The sequence below is a fragment of the Pogona vitticeps genome, chromosome 2, assembly GCF_051106095.1.
Source record: "Pogona vitticeps strain Pit_001003342236 chromosome 2, PviZW2.1, whole genome shotgun sequence".
NCBI classification, from domain to species: Eukaryota; Metazoa; Chordata; class Lepidosauria; order Squamata; family Agamidae; genus Pogona; species Pogona vitticeps.
The window spans coordinates 7,235,842-7,253,286 of record NC_135784.1 but is presented as its reverse complement, the minus strand read 5'-3'; the positions used below and the strand labels follow the sequence as shown (position 1 = coordinate 7,253,286).

Genomic DNA, 17,445 nt, shown 5'->3' with positions numbered 1-17,445 from the left:
TGCAACAGGTCAAATAAGAAATGTTAAAACACTGTACAAACATCACAGTGAAAAAAATGAAATGTACATTAAGACTGAAACAAGTATGGAAACAATTTCAAGACATTTCAAACCTGTAAGTTAAAAAAACAGAATTCCTGAGGTAGTCTTTGCCTTATAAGAAGAAACCAAATTTGGCAGCAGAAGATATTGGTAATTATAGGCCTGTCTCCAATTTTTCTTTCTTCAGCAAAGTGGTAGAGAGGGTGGTGGCTGACCAGCTCCAGGCTCTTCTGGATGAAACCAATGCCCTGGATCTGTTTCAGTTGGGCTTCAGGCCACACCACGGTACAGAAATGGCATCGGTCACCCAGTTTGATGACCTGCTGAGGAAGGCCGACAGGGGCAAAATGTCTCTGTTGGTCCTCGATATCTCGGCCACCTTTGATACCGTCAACCACGGTATCCTCCTGAGGAAGCTCTCTGAGTTGGGAATCGGTGGTCTGGTGTTTGCTTGGCTCCAATCCTTCTTGGAGGACCGTCCTCAGAGAGTACAGCTTGGGGTGAGGGTGTCGGCCTCGTGGAGCCTCAATTGTGGGGTTCCACAGGGCTCAGATTATCTCCCCAATGCTGTTTAATATCTACATGAGGCTGCAGGGTGGGTCATCAGGGGGTGTGGGGCTTCGTGTCATCAGTATGCTGATGGCCAGCTGTACATCTCCTTTTTTCCTAGAGCAGTAGATGCTGTTCCATCCCTTCAGTGTTGTTTGGATGCCGTACTGGGATGGATGGTCTGAGGCTGAACCTGGACAAGATGGAGGTCCTGAGGGCGGATGGCCCAGACATTGGTGGTTTGGAAAATTCCCTCAGTTGGGGGGGGTTGCTCTCACCACAAACACTGAGGATCGCAGCTTGGGGGTCCCCATCTTGATGTGGGGTCACTCACCACTCTGGTCCATGCACTCTAGTCTCAAGATTAGATTAATGCACTGTGCATGGGGCTACCTTTGAGATTGATGCGGAAGGTTCAAATGGTGCTGGAACAATCTCCCAGCAAGGGAGACAGACAGATTTCTGGGGAGAGATTGTTCCAGAGCTGAGGGGCCAGTGCTGAGAAGGCCCGCTTTCTTGTTCTTTCTCTTCAGGCCTCCCCCGGCGTTAGGCCCCTCAGCCACCCCTCCTGGCTAGAACAAGCAATACAGGTAGATCTAGGTGGGAGAATATTGAGTTGGAGTGGATATTGAGGACCTAAACCAATATCAATATCATTGAAGTGAACTGTTACCATCTGGCAGAAGATATAGAACAATTAAGACTCGGACCACACGTTTTCTCAATAGTTTTTATCCCAGAGCTATAATTGCAATTAATAATGAGCTTAAAGACCACCAGTAGTGAATAATTAGTTGGACTGTGTAACTTGGCCTGCGGTGTAGATGTTTGTATTTTTAGTGGGGGACTTTTAGTGGGTGGGGAGTGTTTGGGAATTTTATGTGTGTGCATGTGTCTGGTCTCTGGGTGTCTGTGAATTTCGTTGTATGTGTATATACTTACAATGACAATAAATTATTATTATTATTATTATTATTATTATTATTATTATTATTATTATTATTATTATTATTATTATTATTATTATTAATACTTTGAAATGAATGTGGAAACAAACAGGTAGCCAAGGCTGCCAGATTGGGAGAGATACAGTGGTGCCTCGCTTAACAGGTGCTCCATTTAGCGCCGAAACCGCATAGTGATTAACTATTTGCGATCACAAAAGCGATCACATGGGGTTTTTTTGCCTTGCGATGATTGGTTCCCTGTTTCGCTTACGATCATTGCAAAGCGATGATTTTTTCACAGCTGATTGGTGGTTCCAAAATGGCCGCTGGGTAAAAAAATGGCCACCTGCTGTGTTTTCACATGGATTCCTCACTTAAGAGGCAGTGAAAATGGTTGCCGTATGGAGGATCTTCACATTAAGGCCAGTTTTTGCCCATAGGAACACATTAAGCAGGTTTTAATGGGTTTATATGGGCTTTTTAAAATTGCATAGCGACGAAATCGCTTAGCAGTGATTTTTGCTGCATGGATTAACGTCGCTATGCGAGGCACCACTGTATGTTGATGGTTTCTCACTCCAGTAAGAAGTCTGGCCACTGCATTTGAAGCTTCCACATCAACAAGGGTAACAGAGGACTCCGTCAGGTGGGCAACCACTGCTAGCGCCTTAGGGCAGAGCAACAGGATCCAGAGTGACAGAATAATATGCAACAGATCATTGCTTCGAGGTGAGAGATTGGGAATCCCCTGGGTGGCATGATCTCTTTCATGGCAAAACAGGGTAACAGAGGTCTCCGTGCAATCGGAGAGACCTAAGGCAAGGGCCAGTGGATTGGACCTGTTAAAGAGCAAGAAAAGGATGTTTGGTGTCACGAGTCCACTGGAGAGGCCCAGGGATCTCATGGCAAGTAGAAGCTTGGGATAGAAGCATCATCAAGGATCCGCTGGTGCCAAAGCTTGGCCATGCCAAAGAAAGACCTCCTTTGCTTTTGAGCGGTAGGGCAATTCTGGAAGTGAGCAAAGGGTGAGAAACACCAGAGATTTTGTTACCGAAATAAATGACATGTATTTGACAAATTCAGAACTTTTCCTGAGAGAAGAGTTTCCCAACCTGAAGGGGTCAAAAAAGTGTTTCCTCTAGCCCCTCTCAAGGAGGCCCGGTGGGGGATTCGAACTCCCAACCTCTGGCTCTACAGCCAGAGAACGAAACCACTGAGTTGCTACAAACAAAGCTGTTTAGGGGAGGTATGTCTAGAACTGCTCAACCCTTTGGGAATTGATGTCGGCACAGTGGCCTTGGCCCTGCTCCTTAAGCTGGGTACCATCAGCCAAGGTCCAGCACCAAGTTTTCCCCCAGAGGTCTGGACTGGCCAATCCAGAAGCAGAGGGGATGGGTCAGAATGATCAGGGTCTCAATTCCATGCCTAGAGCCAGCAAGGTAGGGAGGAAGTGTGGTGTAAAGGTTGTCGCCAAGGAGGCTCAGAAAGAAGAAGCACAGTCATGGAAGCTGCTGGCCCAATTCATTTCGTGTAGAACCAGACAGTACCATGACTGATAATAGCCTATCCATCCATCAGGGTAGTGAGATTGGGAAGAAAAAAATGGAGCTGGTGGACCGGGGAAGTAAGCTGAGCCATGGCGTGGTCCAGTTCATGTGTAGTGGTCAATTCAGATTGAGGGGTAAGGGGTACAGGACAGCTTAAATGAGGGAGTAATTAATTTAAAAGGTGTAGGACTATAGCAAGGTTATCAATGAGCTCAAACGATATGGGGAAGTTGTCTTCCGGGAGAAAGGAGTAAGGGTAGGCATTATATCACCCCATGGGAGCCATGTATTTATTTATTATTTATTTATTTATTTGGCTTTTCATATCTTCTGGGGAAGTTCCACCACCTGCCCAAGCTCGCTTGGTGAGGACCCGAGAGAGAGTCTTCTCCGTGGCTTGCTCCCAGTCTTTGGGCTGCAACTGTCCTGAGAAGCTGGTCCCCTTCTTGTCGTCCTTCCATTATGAGGCAAAAGATTGGGTTAACAACCATAAATAAATACTGATTGACTGACTGTTTAAAATTTATTTAATGTATATCCCGCCCATTTAGACCAAAGTCTACTCTGGGCAGCTAACAACACTCTTAAAAATAGATATTGACAGAAGGGAAGGCCTGTCTGAAGAGACAGGACTTACGTTCCTCTGTTACCCTGGCCCTTGGCCATACCCTTGTGGCAGCATCACATCCTGCAAAGTGGAGTCCAAGGGGCAGCTGGCAGGGGCGAAACCAATGGGATGGAGATCGGAATGGCAACAGCAGAAAATGTGGGAGTGAATCCAAGTGAACACGGGCTAGACCCCGTGGGCAGCAAAGAAGTCCTTCCTTTCTGCCCCCATTGCATCTCTGCACCGAGTTCTCCTGTGGAGCGCTTTCAAGCGGGCGTATTAGGAAGAGGATGCAGGCCACACTGTAGCACACTGTGAAGAATGTGCACAATTGATTATGCACAATATAGATCAACAACCAGTGCAGCTGCTGTAACAGGTTATGGGATCCCTGTAACCAGCCCCAGTTAACTCTCTGGCTGCAGCATTTTGGACCTGATTAAAAGTTTCCAAACCATTTCCGAGAGGCAGCCCCAGGTAGCGCACATTATAGTAATCCAGCCGGTATGCAACCAAGGCATGTGTCCCTGTGGCCAAATTAGATCTCTTCAGGAATGGACACGCTGGGGCGCGTGATGGGGTTTATAGTCCAAAGCCGCAGAGCCTCGGCCTCTGAAAAAGAAGCGCTGGGGGATGGAGAGACCCGCCTAGCCAGGCTCCCTTCCTCGGAAGAGTTAAAGCCAACGAGTCGCGCTTCCTAGAGAGAGAGAGAGAGAGAGAGAGAGAGAGCTGGCAAGGAAGGAGCACAGAGAGAGGGAGGGGTAGAGAGGAAGGAAAGGCAGGTCCGCCGGCGCTGTTCCTCCTCCTCCTCCTCCTCCCCACTTCCGGCCCCTCCCTCCACCCGTGGGAATTCGGGCAGGGATTTTCCCACGCCTCCGCTTCCCGGACCAAAGGGCGAACGCAGGTGAGCGCCAAGGGAAGGGGGCGTCTTTTGGGGGGGTCCGAAGAGGGGGGTCTATGGGGGGAAAACCCTCCCTTGAAATACCAACAAAAAAGGGGGGGCTCTTTTAAGGCTGATCAATTTGAGGGGTTTTCTTCCCCCTCAGCCCCCAATCTTGCATTTTCGATGCGAAGGATGGGAGAGGAAGGGTGTGTGTGTGGTTGTTTTTGGACTACAGCACCCAGAACCCCCCAGGCAGCATTGGGGATTCTGGGTGCTGTAGTCCCCCTCCCCCCCCAAAAAAGTTCCAAACTTTGGGGAAGATGAACCCTGAAATGTGGAACTTGCCTGGACAGCAATAGACAACAACAGTCCCCATTAAAACAAAAAGAAAATACTGGGGGGGGGGGGGGAGTGAGAAACACAAGGGGAAAATGGTTGTTGTGGGTTTTTTTGGGCTCTCAAGGGGAAAACCTCAAGAACTCTCGGCCAGACAGCCCAAAAATCCTACAACAACCCTCAAACACAAGGGACTTCGAAATCAATGTATTTTTAGGAAGTGAACACCTTGGTGAGCGTTTTTTCTTCTTAGAAATAGATCTGACTGGAACAGATGTATTTTTTTTTATTGTCTCACACAGAGGAGAACAATGTTTTCGGAATGAGATCTGTGTGTCCTTAATGTGTGTGTGTGTGTTTCCAGACAAATTTAATTCAAAGCAGGACCAAAAAAAGTTTAAAAAAAAAAAAACTGGCCATTTTCATGACCTGGAAAGAGACAGAAGGAAGTGATGTGGTCGCTTACCGCGTTTGGTAAGAAGCCGGGGCGAACCAATTTCCAAAAATCCAAGCGTTCTGTATCGTCAGCTTTAGGCCAAGTTAAGAAAAATGAGAAGGCCCCAAAATGATGTACAAGGTTTTGGCGGTTGGGGGGGGGGGGGAGAGGAATGAGGGAAATGGACAAAAAGAGGAGAAAAATAAAGCAGATCTGAAGGTCTCCACGTCCCGTTCTATCCCACTTTTGAGGAAAAGGAAGGAAAAACAGAAGATGTGGGTTTTCAGATTACTGTACTTGCCTCTGAGGTTGCAAAATGCTGCCATGCAGCAGGATCCGGCCGGGAGGTGCAATGAAGTGGGTTCTTTCAGTCTTCCTCTTTTCCCACTGCCTTCAGTTTTTCCCCGCATTATTGTCTTTTCTGACGAATCTTGTCTTCTCACAATGGGTTCAAAATATAATAGTTTTAGTTTAAGTACTTCTAGAATGAGTTCCTCTTGAGGATTTTTAAAATAAGTTTAAATGGATTTAAAAAACATAGATGTCAGTCTTTTTCCAATTTCTTGGCTGCGGTCTCCACACGGGTTGTCTTATTTATAATTATATATTTACAGTAAATGTATTTGTTTTCCCACCCGTAAAATATATTTATTCTCCTTTAACCTAAAAGTTCAAGGTATAGACATTTTTTCTTCTCCATGAATAATGAGGTTAGGTAATTCTTCGATAGCATGTCTATCTATTGCCTTCTTAAATTCAGCTTTCATCAGAATTTATTTATTTATTTATTTATTTATTTATTTATTTATTTATTTATTTATTTATTTATTTATTTATTTATTTATTTATTTGATTTATATCCCGCCCATCTGGTCTGGTCCTTGCTGTTTTTCCCAGTAAAGATGGTGTCATCCGTGCGTCTTAGGTTACTGATGTTTCTTCTGCCCATTTCCGCTCCTCCTTCCTCTGAATCTAGTCTGGCTTTCCGTATGATGTGTTCTGTGTAGAGATTCGATAGACGAGGGGCTGAAATGCAACTTGGCCTGACCCCCTTTCTCAGGACGAGTGACTACATCTTGCTTCAAATGTTTGCTGTTCTTTTTTTAATTAACTCTCAATTTGTTGCTAATTGAATTGTCACACAGTCGTACCTTGCCCAGAGTGACCATTGACCAGATGGATGGTTTAGAAGTTTAAAATAATAATAACAATTTAAAAATTGGACTAACATTGTTATCACCGTGACATGGAATGTGGATTTTAGAATTTATCTTGCAATGTATAATTTGTGGGTTCAGCTAAGTTGTACATTGTTGTTTTAGGCCCTTTCCACAAAATTAGTGGATTGTTCGAAACAGCTGAGCTTAAAGGCTGAGTACAGACCTGATTCCAGTCCCAGATTGCTCTGCTTATCACCTCTCTTCAAAACATTCGCTGTTTCTCAGTCTTTTCCCCTGTTGCTTTCCATTATATTTTCACAGCACTTCAGAGGGGGAAGAGATGGACTCCGGAACTCCGAAAATTTTTTGTATTGAACCAGGGATCCGATCTAGGTTTTCCTCTTTGTAACCCTTAGCTTTGGCGGCGTCTTCGCACAAGAAAATGGAAAAGTAAATGTAAAGTAAAGCTTATGGTTCTCCTTTCTCAGCCAGCTGAATGAGCCATTGAACCTTTCAACGTGGTGGGTCGGAAACAACCCCAATGCAGCCACCTCAGGTATGGACTATATTATCTGGAAGAGGGGAAAGGGGTATTTTTTTGGTAGGTTTCTCATTTTGTTATGAGGATCATAAGAAATCTTCCGGTTTATTCCAGTCTGTGAACCAGCCTCGGAAGGATAGAGGGCTGAGTGAACGTTGAGCCGGCGACCTGGCATTGAACCCTGGGTTATAAGCACAGTTTTGGCTGCAGGACAGTGGTTTAAACCCTGCGCCATGAGATAAATAGGAGCTGCTCTGGTTTTCTCATTTGAAAGTCCGAGCGCTGCAGAAAATTGCTATGTCCATCTTCCTGAGTTAAGTCTCTCCCCGTACCTTCGCTGCAAAAATTTAAAAAAAATGAGATGAATTTCCAGAGTCTCCTTGGGAATCTGTTTGAACTGAAGTTTTTTTGGTTGTTGTGGGTTTTTCGGGCTCTTTGGCTGTGTTCTGAAGTTTTTTTTCCTCTTCTTTTCCAGAGTCCTGTGGTTTTTGAGGAGGTGGCCGTATATTTTACCAAGGGAGAATGGGTTCTGCTGGATGTCGCTCAGAGAGATCTGTACACCGATGTCATACTGGAAAATTATGGGAATTTAGCCTTCCTGGGTAAGTTACTGTCTCTCTTTTCTGTCAAAGAGAGCTTGTCTTGTTCATGAAAGACAAGCAGTTTAGTTGTTGTTGTTTTTTTAAAAAAAATATGAGTAGGGTTGTTTTTAATATGAAAGGATTGTTTTGCTCTGATGTTCTTAAATGATGTTTTTATTGACTTTTATTAATAGAATACTTGTTTACTCCTTTTTAAATATTTATCTATTCTATGTTTTTAGCTTTTAAATATTGTCTTTTAACCACTACAAGCTGCCTTGGATCCTTTTAAGGAGAAAGGCAGGGTAAATGTATTTTAAATAAATAAAAATAAAAAACACCTTCTCTCTCTCTCTCTCTCTCTCTCTCTCTCTTTCTTTCCCCCTCAATCCATTCTGGGAGCCCTGAGCAATTTCTGACTCTTACTGACGGATCTGGGTTGGTTGGCTGGTTGGTTTAACTGGCTCCCCAAAACTATGTTTAATGCCAAGTGATGGTTTTAACTGTATGTAGACGTTACATTGGCTTGCAGTGATTATATTCACCTGATCGTCAAACGCTGCGGACGGGTGAGGTAGAAAGGCAGAAATAAATCAATGCATAAGTACCTAAATAAACATGCCAAAAATTGGCTGGTTTTAGGGCAGCCATCAGTCAATAGTGGCAAACCCTCCGGCTTTTACAGGCTCCGTTGATGGATTATTTATTTACAAGATCTATTAGCCGCGCCATTATCAGTGGTCTCTGAGTGGCGTACAACAATATTAAAATTTTAAAAACATTAAAGCCATTAAAAGTAGGTACTGTTATAATATTACCCTATATTAGGAACAGTCATTAAAACATCGATATTAATAAATCCTGCTGCTCGTATGGCCAGCGAAAGAATACTAATTAAAATACTGGCTAAACAGAAAGGTCTCTTTGCCTGGTGCCGAAAAGCCAAAAGTGTTGGAGCCAGGCAGATCTCTATAGGGAGAGCGTTCCAAAGTTGGGGGGGTGCAACAGCCATGAAGGCCCTATTTCGATTAGCAACCCTGTAATGAAAGGAAATCAGAGAGAGAGAGAGAGAGAGAATTCTGTCTCTCTCTTTATTGCAGTAGCTAAGGAGAGAGAAGTATTAAAATACTTCTGTAGGGGAAATGTCTCGCTGTATGAACCTCCTCTGGTTTTAATATCTGTGAGGAAGCCGTTGTCTCGGTTTCACCACCCTCGCAAGGCAGGTTTGGTTAGCTCATGGGAGGGAGGGTGTTTTTGGAGGCTGATTCCAGTCTGTGGAACTCCCTTCCACATGAGGTTACGTCAGCCCTCCCCCTGGTATATTTTCTACTAGGAGGCCAAGACTTGTCACTTCGCTCAGGATTTGGTAACTGACAGGAAAGCTGAGAATGCAACTTTCTGCAGGGGGGGGGAGGTGCTACATGTTTTATCCAGTTTCTAACTTTACCAGTCTTTTAATATTATTGTTCAGAGTTTTTTAAGATACAGCAAAGTGATATGACTTCCTTCCTTCTCTTTCTCTCCTTCCTTCCTTCCTTCCTTCCTTCCTTCCTTCCTTCCTTCCTTCCTTCCTTCCTTCCTTCCTTCCTTCCTTCCTTCCTTCCTTCCTTCCCTCCCACCTACTACATACCTGCCTGCCTGCCTACCTACCTACCTACCTCTTTTTCTTTATTTCTTTTTCTCTCTCTCTCCCTCCCTCCCCATTTTCACACTCTTCCATCTGTGTGTGTGTGTGTGTCTGTGTGTGTGTCTATCTGTCTATTTATCTCACTTGCTATATCAATGAAAAATATTAGTTCGCTGGCTGGCTGTTTATTTATTTATGAAATCAAGAAATCTGGTGTTTAATAAAAATGTGTTAGTCACCCCCTCATCCTCAGATGACGCAAGTGATTCAGAGCTTAGAGTCACCAAAGCTGTGTCCCCTGGATGGCCGTTTGTTGGTTCGAAGACCTCTCCATGGCGGCCTCACAGGAGAGACGTCTTGTTGCCTCATTTTTTTAGCTTGCCCATGATTCTTGATGCTCTGCAGTGCTTCAAAATCCTTGGATGTAAGCCCGTGAGAAATATTTGTGAACACCTAACAAAACGGGTGAAGTCACATAAGCTTCTCTGTCGAAAAGCATGTGGCTTTAAAGACGCTGTTACATACAGCACTGATGTTACCTGTCTGTCATGGGTTTGGAGGGAAAGTTCCATCCTATGGGGAGTGGAAGGCGGGACATCAGGAGGAGGGGCTGTACTGTATATATATGTGGAGCTTGTGTGGAGAAGTTTAGAGCTGAGAGGAGAAGCTGGGAAGAAGAAGCTGGAGTGGGAGTCTGTGTGTCAGACAGGGTACTACTGTGTGTCAGTCAGTACCTACCTGATAGGTTCAGGTGTCTGTATGGGTAGCCAGAACTGATAGGTTCAGGGTCTGTGCTTTATTTAAAGGTGTTCTGTGTGAACCAAACTGGTGAATGTATGCTTGAGACTAAGCCACGTTACTGTATCTTATTCACTTGATCATTTTATTTTCCCTGTGTGTTATTTGAATAAACCTTATTCCTTTATTTGTTAAAAATCCATTCCTGGTCTGTGTGACTCCTTACAGGGAATGGTTGGTGGCAGCTTAGTGAAACTGTGGCATATCCCAGTAGGTCTGGGTTTGTCACAGACGCCTCCCCCCCGCCCCCCCGCCCCCGCTTTACCTTAGATTCATTCCGCAGCCGGAGGGAGGACGTGCCTTTGAAAACCACAAGCTTTTATGACGTGAAGGGTAAATAAGATCTTCCCACCCACCCCTTTGTTTCGTTTTTGCAGGCTGCGCTCTGGCATTGGAGGCCAGTTCTGAGTCGCCTCTTCCTTCGGAGGGAGTGGAAAGATCGCCTGCCCGAGCCGCACAGGTAGGGGGGAAAAGATCGCCAGGAAGGTGAGGAAACGGCCTCCTCCTCTTTCCCTTTTCTGCCTCAAGGAGCTCCGGCTTCTTTTCTCTCTCTGTCCCACCAAGTCACCTTCCACCGAGGTGGCCGGTGCGGCCGTTCCACCCAGTCTGGCTAGAGATGGACGGGCGTAGAATGGTGAGAGCGGGTTCGTGCAGTGTGTCCCTGTGGATGATGCATGAGGGGGTGACCCCACCTAGTGCTCCGGGGCCGAGACTCAGCACTGGAAAATGAGAGAATTGCATGGAGAATGGGAGAGCTTGGGTGCGAGGCAGAAGGTGGATTGGGCGGCCCTTCCACCTTCGTATCCCCTAAGAAGAAAGAGGTGGCTGTTTTTTTAGGGTGAAGGTGCCGTAGAGATGACTCGGGCGACCTTGAAGGTGTGTCACTCACTAGTGTGATAGTGGTGAGAAGGAGCAATCCCCCCCCAGGGACGTCGCAGCCTAGTAGACAAACGTTGACACCAAGCAGTAGATTCTTGGTGGCTGCTGTTCCCGTAAGTAATCTCAAGGACCCTATCCATCAGGAGAGGCCTTTCTCTTGGCCTCACCACCCTCACTGGTGTGTTTGGTTGGGGCACAGAAGAGGACCTTCTCGGTGGCGGCTCCCAAAGACTCTGGAACTCCCTCCCACTAGAGGCCAGCCTGGCCCCATCTTTGCTGTCCTTCCTCAAGCAGGCGAAGACGGTTCTCTTCAGGCAGGCTTTCCCTGAGTGATTGAATTGTCTGTGAGAGGTTTTTTTTAATGGATTATTGTACCTTGTTGGCTTTAATGTGTTTTTAGTCTTGGTTTTATTTATCATTTTTAATAGACCATTTATACATTTGGTGTTTTTGCTTTTTTTTAATGCTGCCTTTTTAGTAATATAAGCTGCCTCGGGTCCTTTTTAAGGAGAAAGGCAGGCTAAACCTATTTTAAAGATACAAATATTGTCAGATAGACAGTCAAGAATACCCCCTTGTTTCACTCTGTTTATGCTTTCAAAGCTGAGTAGAATAGGGACCCAGAAAGCGGAGTGCTGTAGCCCCCGTTCTTTCCATCGTCATTTCCAGAAACCTGTCACATGTTAGAGGGGGACAAGTCTGAAGTGGGACAGCCTGTACGGTCTACAGGTCACAAGCTAAAGATGAGCCAACAGGGTGATGTGTCTGCAAAAAGGCCCAATGCTATTTTAGGCTGCATTAATAGAAGTATAGTTTCCAAATCCCGTGAGGTGCTAGTCCCCCTCTATTCAGCAGTCGTTAGGCCTTACCTTGAGGATTGTGTCCAGTTCTGGACACCCCACTTCAGGAAGGATGATGACAAAGTTCAGAGGAGGGTGACAAGGATGATCAGGGAGCTGGAAACCAAGTCTTGTGAGGAAAGGCTGAAAGAACTGGGCATGTTGAGCCTTGAGAAAAGAAGAAAGAGGGGAGACAACAGAGCACTTTTCAAATATTTGAAAGGCTGTCCTTCAGGGGAGGGGCAGGATCTGTTCTCGATCCTCCCAGAGTGCAGGACATGCAACAATGGTCTCAAGTTAAAGGAAGACAGATTTCGGTTGAATATCAGGAAAAACTTCCTGATTGTTAGAGCAGTACGACAAAGGAACCCACGACCTCAGGAGGCGGTGAGCGCTCCAACCCTGGAGGCACTCACCTGGCACATCTGCTTTGATTTGTATTCCTGCCTTGAGCCGGGGGTTGGACCAGATGGCCTTAAGAGGTCCCTTCCAACTTCACTTTTCTAGGATTCTAAAGTGGCTCTCCACTGTGAGTCAGGAGCCAGACCCTGAAAAATCAGGGTCTCAATGCACATGAGAGGTCTCCCTTGAATGTTGCCCTAGACAGCTGAGCTGTTCTCTCTGTAGAATAACTCTATCCCATATATAAGAAGCTGACAGATCTACTTACACTTGAGTATTTGACCTCCTTTTGAACGATTGGATAGGGATGGCAACAGTCAATGGCATCATGGGGTTAGCGGCCGGCCAAAATCAAAGCAAAAAAGCCAAGCGTGCTCCTTGTCTACCCTCCCGTAGTGCTTCAAGCACTCTTTGGGTGGTTTATTAGTTACACGTTGTCCCCCACCCCCAGCGAGTTCATTTTATTGACCTCAGAAAGATGGAAGGCTGAGTCAACCTTGAGCCGGCTACCTGGGATTCAACCCCAGGTCGTGAACCCAGTTTTGGGTGCATTCTTGCAGTCCGAAGCCCTGCGCCATGAGGTTTCTGTTGTTTTATATTCCACCTGTGGAAGAGACTTCACCATCAAGGGAGAGTTTTGGTAACCAAAGACTTCCTCCTCCTGTCCCATGGCTTCCGTGCAATGAATTGGACTGCTTGTGAATTGGACTAGAAGAGGGAAGTCATTAATTATTGAAAATGGGTTCCTCTTGAGCTCCAAGTGTGCCACAAGGGGTTATGGGAGTGGCATTTTTTTAAAAGAGGCATGGTTGACAGAACGTAACAGACAGAAATAGGTATGTATTTCCAAGGTGTATTTAACAGAGACCATGCAATGGAGAGCACTCTGTACATTTTTTGGCATCTATAGATGCCAATAACATGGTCCTCCTGTGCTTGTGGTGAGCCAGTGCTTACATTTTTTTGACTATCTGCTGGTATCTCTGTATTAGACCAACTAGGTGGGACGTGGCGGCACTGTGGGCTAAACCGCAGAAGCCTCTGTGCTGCAAGGTCAGAAGACCAGCAGTCATAAGATCGAAGCCATGCAACGGAGTGAGCTCCCGTCGCTTGTCCCAGCTCCTGCCAATCCAGCAGTTTGAAAAATGCGAGCAGATAAATAGGTACCACCTTGGTGGGAAGGTTACGCCGTTCTGTGTCTAGTCACTGCTGGCCATGTGACCATGGAAACTGTCTTCGGCCAAAATTCTCGCTCTACGGCTTGGAAACGGGGATGAGCACCGCCCCCTAGAGTCGGACACGACTGGACTAAACGTCAAGGGGAACCTTTACCTTTACCTAGGAGGTGGCCTTTACCTAGTAAAGGTAAAGGACTGCTTTAAAAAATGAAGTAAAGAACAGCCTTACAGAAAATATCATATTACCTGATCTTGGGTTTTTCAATCAATGGGCAAAAGTGTGTTTCTGTACACAGAAGAGGCACCACCCCTAAAGTTTTGGGGTGAGCTGCCCTCCACCCCCCACCCCGTTCACATTTGTTTGTGTTTTGGTTCCTTGTGTGTAAATTATCTTTCTCGAAAGAAAGCCTGTTCTGTTGTGTCCAGGGTCTGTGGTCTTTTGAGGAGGTGGCCTTGCATTTCACCAAGGACGAATGGTCACTGATGGATCCCGGCCAGAGAGCTTCGTACGTAGAGGTCACAGTGGAGAATTTTGGAAACGTGGCCTCTTTGGGTAAGGACCGGTTCCCTTCCTTCATCCTGAGGATAGTTAAGATTGTGAGATGGTTAAGGAGTGGTTTTTACCCGCTTGACAACTCCAGTGAGCTTCCCCGGCCAAGTGGGAATTTGGACCCATCATATGTTTCATATAACCATAGAGTCATGGCATTCAAAGGGGCCTCTCGGGCCATTGAGTCCAACCCCCTGCTCAAGGCAGGAATCCCGATCAATGCAGATCTGCCAGATGGTGGTCTAAGTTTCTCTTGAATTCTTAGAGCATTGTTCAACCTTCCCTTGATTCTTTTGTTTAATAGTGTAACAGTCTGTTGTTTTTAGCTTTGAATATTGTCTCGTTTAATACTGTAAGTCACCTTCGATCCCTTTTCATAGAACGTTGGTATATAAATATTTTGAATATAAAAACAAGACGTATGTGAGTGTTCCTGCAGACCATACACGGGAGACCCTCCAAAGAGCCTTTTCTCCAACATGACTGACTTGGGGTCTAAGGAAATTTTTAGAAGGCCAAGGATACACCTTCTTTTTCATTCTCTGCCCAACTTTTGATTCTCTCTTCCCCATCTCTCTCTCTCTCTCTCTGTGTGTCCATCCATCCATCCATCCATCCATCCATCCATCCATCCATCCATCCATCCATCCATCCATCCATCCATCCATCCATCCATCCATCCATCCATCCATCCATCCATCCATCCATCCATCCATCCATCCATCCATCCATCCATCCATCCATGTTAATCATAGAGTTGGAAGAGAACATTAAGGCCATCCAGTCCAACCCCCTGCCATGCAGGAACATTCATCAAAGCACTCCCAACAGATAGCCATCCAACCTCTCCTTTAAAACCTCCAAAGAAGGAGACTCCACCACCTTTTGAGACAGCCTCTTCCACTGCCAGACAGCTCTGACCGTCAGGAAGTTCTTCCTAATGTTCAGATGGAATCTCTTTTCCTTGATAGATGTTCATATCTATCTATCTATCTATCTATCTATCTATCTATCTATCTATCTATCTGTCTGTCTGTCTGTCTGTCTGTCTGTCTGTCTGTCTGTCTGTCTGTCTGTCTGTCTGTCTGTCTGTCTTGTCTGTCTATCTTGTCTGTCTGTCTATCTAAATTTATTTTGCATTGCTATCAGTCTGTCTGTCCGTCCGTCTGTCCATCCATCCATCTGTCATTCACTAGATTTATATCCTGCTGATCTAGCGCTGAGGCACTTTCTTCCTATCTATCTCTTCTTGGAGGAAAGTGGCCACCACCCCATGTAGTGAACCTAAGTGAGGGGGTGGAAATCTTCCAGGGTAAGGCCCCGAACCACAGCTTGAGGGCACAGGGAGGATGAAAGGCTTCTTCACCCCTTCCCTGCCTTCAGTGCATGCTAGCTCGCTACCCTGGCTTTACACCGGCGGGCACCTTCCCCACACCCTGGCACCGTTCTCTATAAATTGGGAAGCTGGCCGGTCGTTGTCTTCTCAGCTGGGTCTCTTCCCCTCCCGTGTGCTGAGATGTGGTGAAAGAACCCACCGGCTCAGATAAGGAGCTTCTTGAGAATATAATTCTGAATATAAAACCTCTACTGGGGCAATTCTGTGACTTGTAGTGTGAAAAAGTAACTTTTTTTGCCATTCTGAGGGAAACATCGCCGTTGGGGGTCATCTTTGCCACTTCGTTCCCAACTTGTATTTCAGAATGAGCCAAATGAGCTTGGATGGCTCACGTTGTGGTGGTGGGGGAAACCCCTTAGTTGCCTTTTGGGGGAGAGCTTCTGAAATAGGTTGCTGTGGGACCCTCCATATTTTGTGGCTAGCGTGATGACTTGTGTTTTGTGTCTGCTTGCCTCCCTGCTCCGACCCCTGGAAGTGCCCAGACCTAACCTCGTCACATGTCTGGAAGAAGGGGAAGATCCGTTTGTCCCGGATCCTAAGAAAGAGAGAAGAGCGGCCAATAACTTCCCAGGTAACTGCTTAAAGGATGAACACTTGCTTGTGGGAAGAGGGTGGATCCTGGACATTTTTGGGAGATGGGAATCCTGTTGCAGTTGAGCTAGGCAGAATTCTCTTGCACCGTGAGACCGGTCACGGTCCATGCTACAGCCCAACATGTCTCTGATTATCTTGTGTGAGGTCCTCTATAATAGGAAGCGAAGACTAAATCCACCCAGTCTCCAAAGCTTGTAATGCCAGATCCGTGTCACAGAAGCCCTGGGTTACGGGCTCACACATTCCTTTTTGGTTAGGACTTCAAATCCCAGGATCCTTTTTGTCGGGAATTTTGCCTGCCAGACCCACCCCTACAGACACCTAAATTGTGCTCACCTGGAGGAAGGTTGGAGTGGGGAGCTGCAAGGCCTAGAACGGAAGGACCTTCTAGGCCTAGTTTCCTGTTAGAACAGGAAGCTGCCCCAGTGCCTGCTGGGAGTTCTAAGACGAAGCTAGGCCAGAGTGGTCCCTCTCCCCCACAAGAAGTCCTCCAAACTCACACAGTGTTCTAAGGCTTTCTCCCGGGATTGCTTTTGAGCTATGATTTTGGAGCCCACCGATTCACTCAAATGCATCTTCCTTTGGTTGTAACTGGCATCCTTTCCCTCTTCCTCATTTCATCCTTCGAAGACAAGTTAAAAGAGGGCCATTATTCTTTGGATTATTAAAAATCTTTACGGGGGTGATCGAACCTAAATGCGGGCTACCCAAAACTAATTGCTGCAGCTTTCATATACTATTGTCAAAACGCCCTTTATTTTGTTTCTTGATTATTTATTGTTTTGTCACTTGAGTAACGTAACCGCAGGAAGAATACTTATTTTTATTTCTTCTCTTCCGCTTTCATGGACACCAACTTATGTATATATTTATCTTTTACCCTGTTAACATTCTCTGCATGGTCCACCCTCAGGTATCAGACTCAGCACCGCTCAGCTTGAATAAAGCAAATAACGTTTTATTCAAAGATTTGGTGTTAAAAGGAATTCACTAATTCCTGGATTGCAAATTCATTCACCACCGGGAAGAAACCAAAGCGAAGCTTCCGGTTTGCATTGCCAATTTCGTGAAGTATCTTAAGAAGACAGCCATTTCAGGATATTGCCAAATTAAACACTTCCTTGGCTCTGTGGAGGGAAAGTGGGGGGGGGGGATTTTATTTTAAAGTATATCAGGGCAGCGCATATGCGCTGCATCACTGAACAAAAAGCCAAAGTGTGAGCACACAAAAAGGCATGAGGAGTGTGGGGTGTTTCTCTCTTAGAAGTTCCAGTCAAGAACTTGCTTGATTCAATTGTGGACCAGCTGCTGTGGACCAACATGGGGTCACTTGAGGTCCATACGCCATTTGGATGTGAGGATCACACCAAATGACACATTGGACCTTCTAGTGATCCTATTTCCCTAATGAGAAACCTTAAAAAGCAGAGACATCACCTTGCCGACAAAGGTCAAAACTATGGTTTTTTCAGTAGTGATGTATTGCACTAAGGACTCCATTTTGATTCTCCTCACAAGGGTTTTAGAATCCCGTCTCCAACTTCATCTTTTGG

At 45.8% G+C, this 17,445-nt stretch overlaps 1 protein-coding gene across 1 annotated transcript in view; it reads left to right on the top strand.

Moving 5' to 3' along the window:
• Positions 1-17,445, top strand: part of LOC110070751 (uncharacterized) — a 78,064-nt gene that overhangs the window by 45,291 nt on the left and 15,328 nt on the right. The window contains exons 6-10 of the mRNA XM_078386440.1: positions 7,046-7,063; positions 7,524-7,650; positions 10,432-10,514; positions 13,779-13,905; positions 15,774-15,869. Of these exons, the coding sequence (XP_078242566.1) occupies positions 7,046-7,063; positions 7,524-7,650; positions 10,432-10,514; positions 13,779-13,905; positions 15,774-15,869 (451 nt within the window). The remainder of the gene's footprint in view (positions 1-7,045; positions 7,064-7,523; positions 7,651-10,431; positions 10,515-13,778; positions 13,906-15,773; positions 15,870-17,445) is intronic.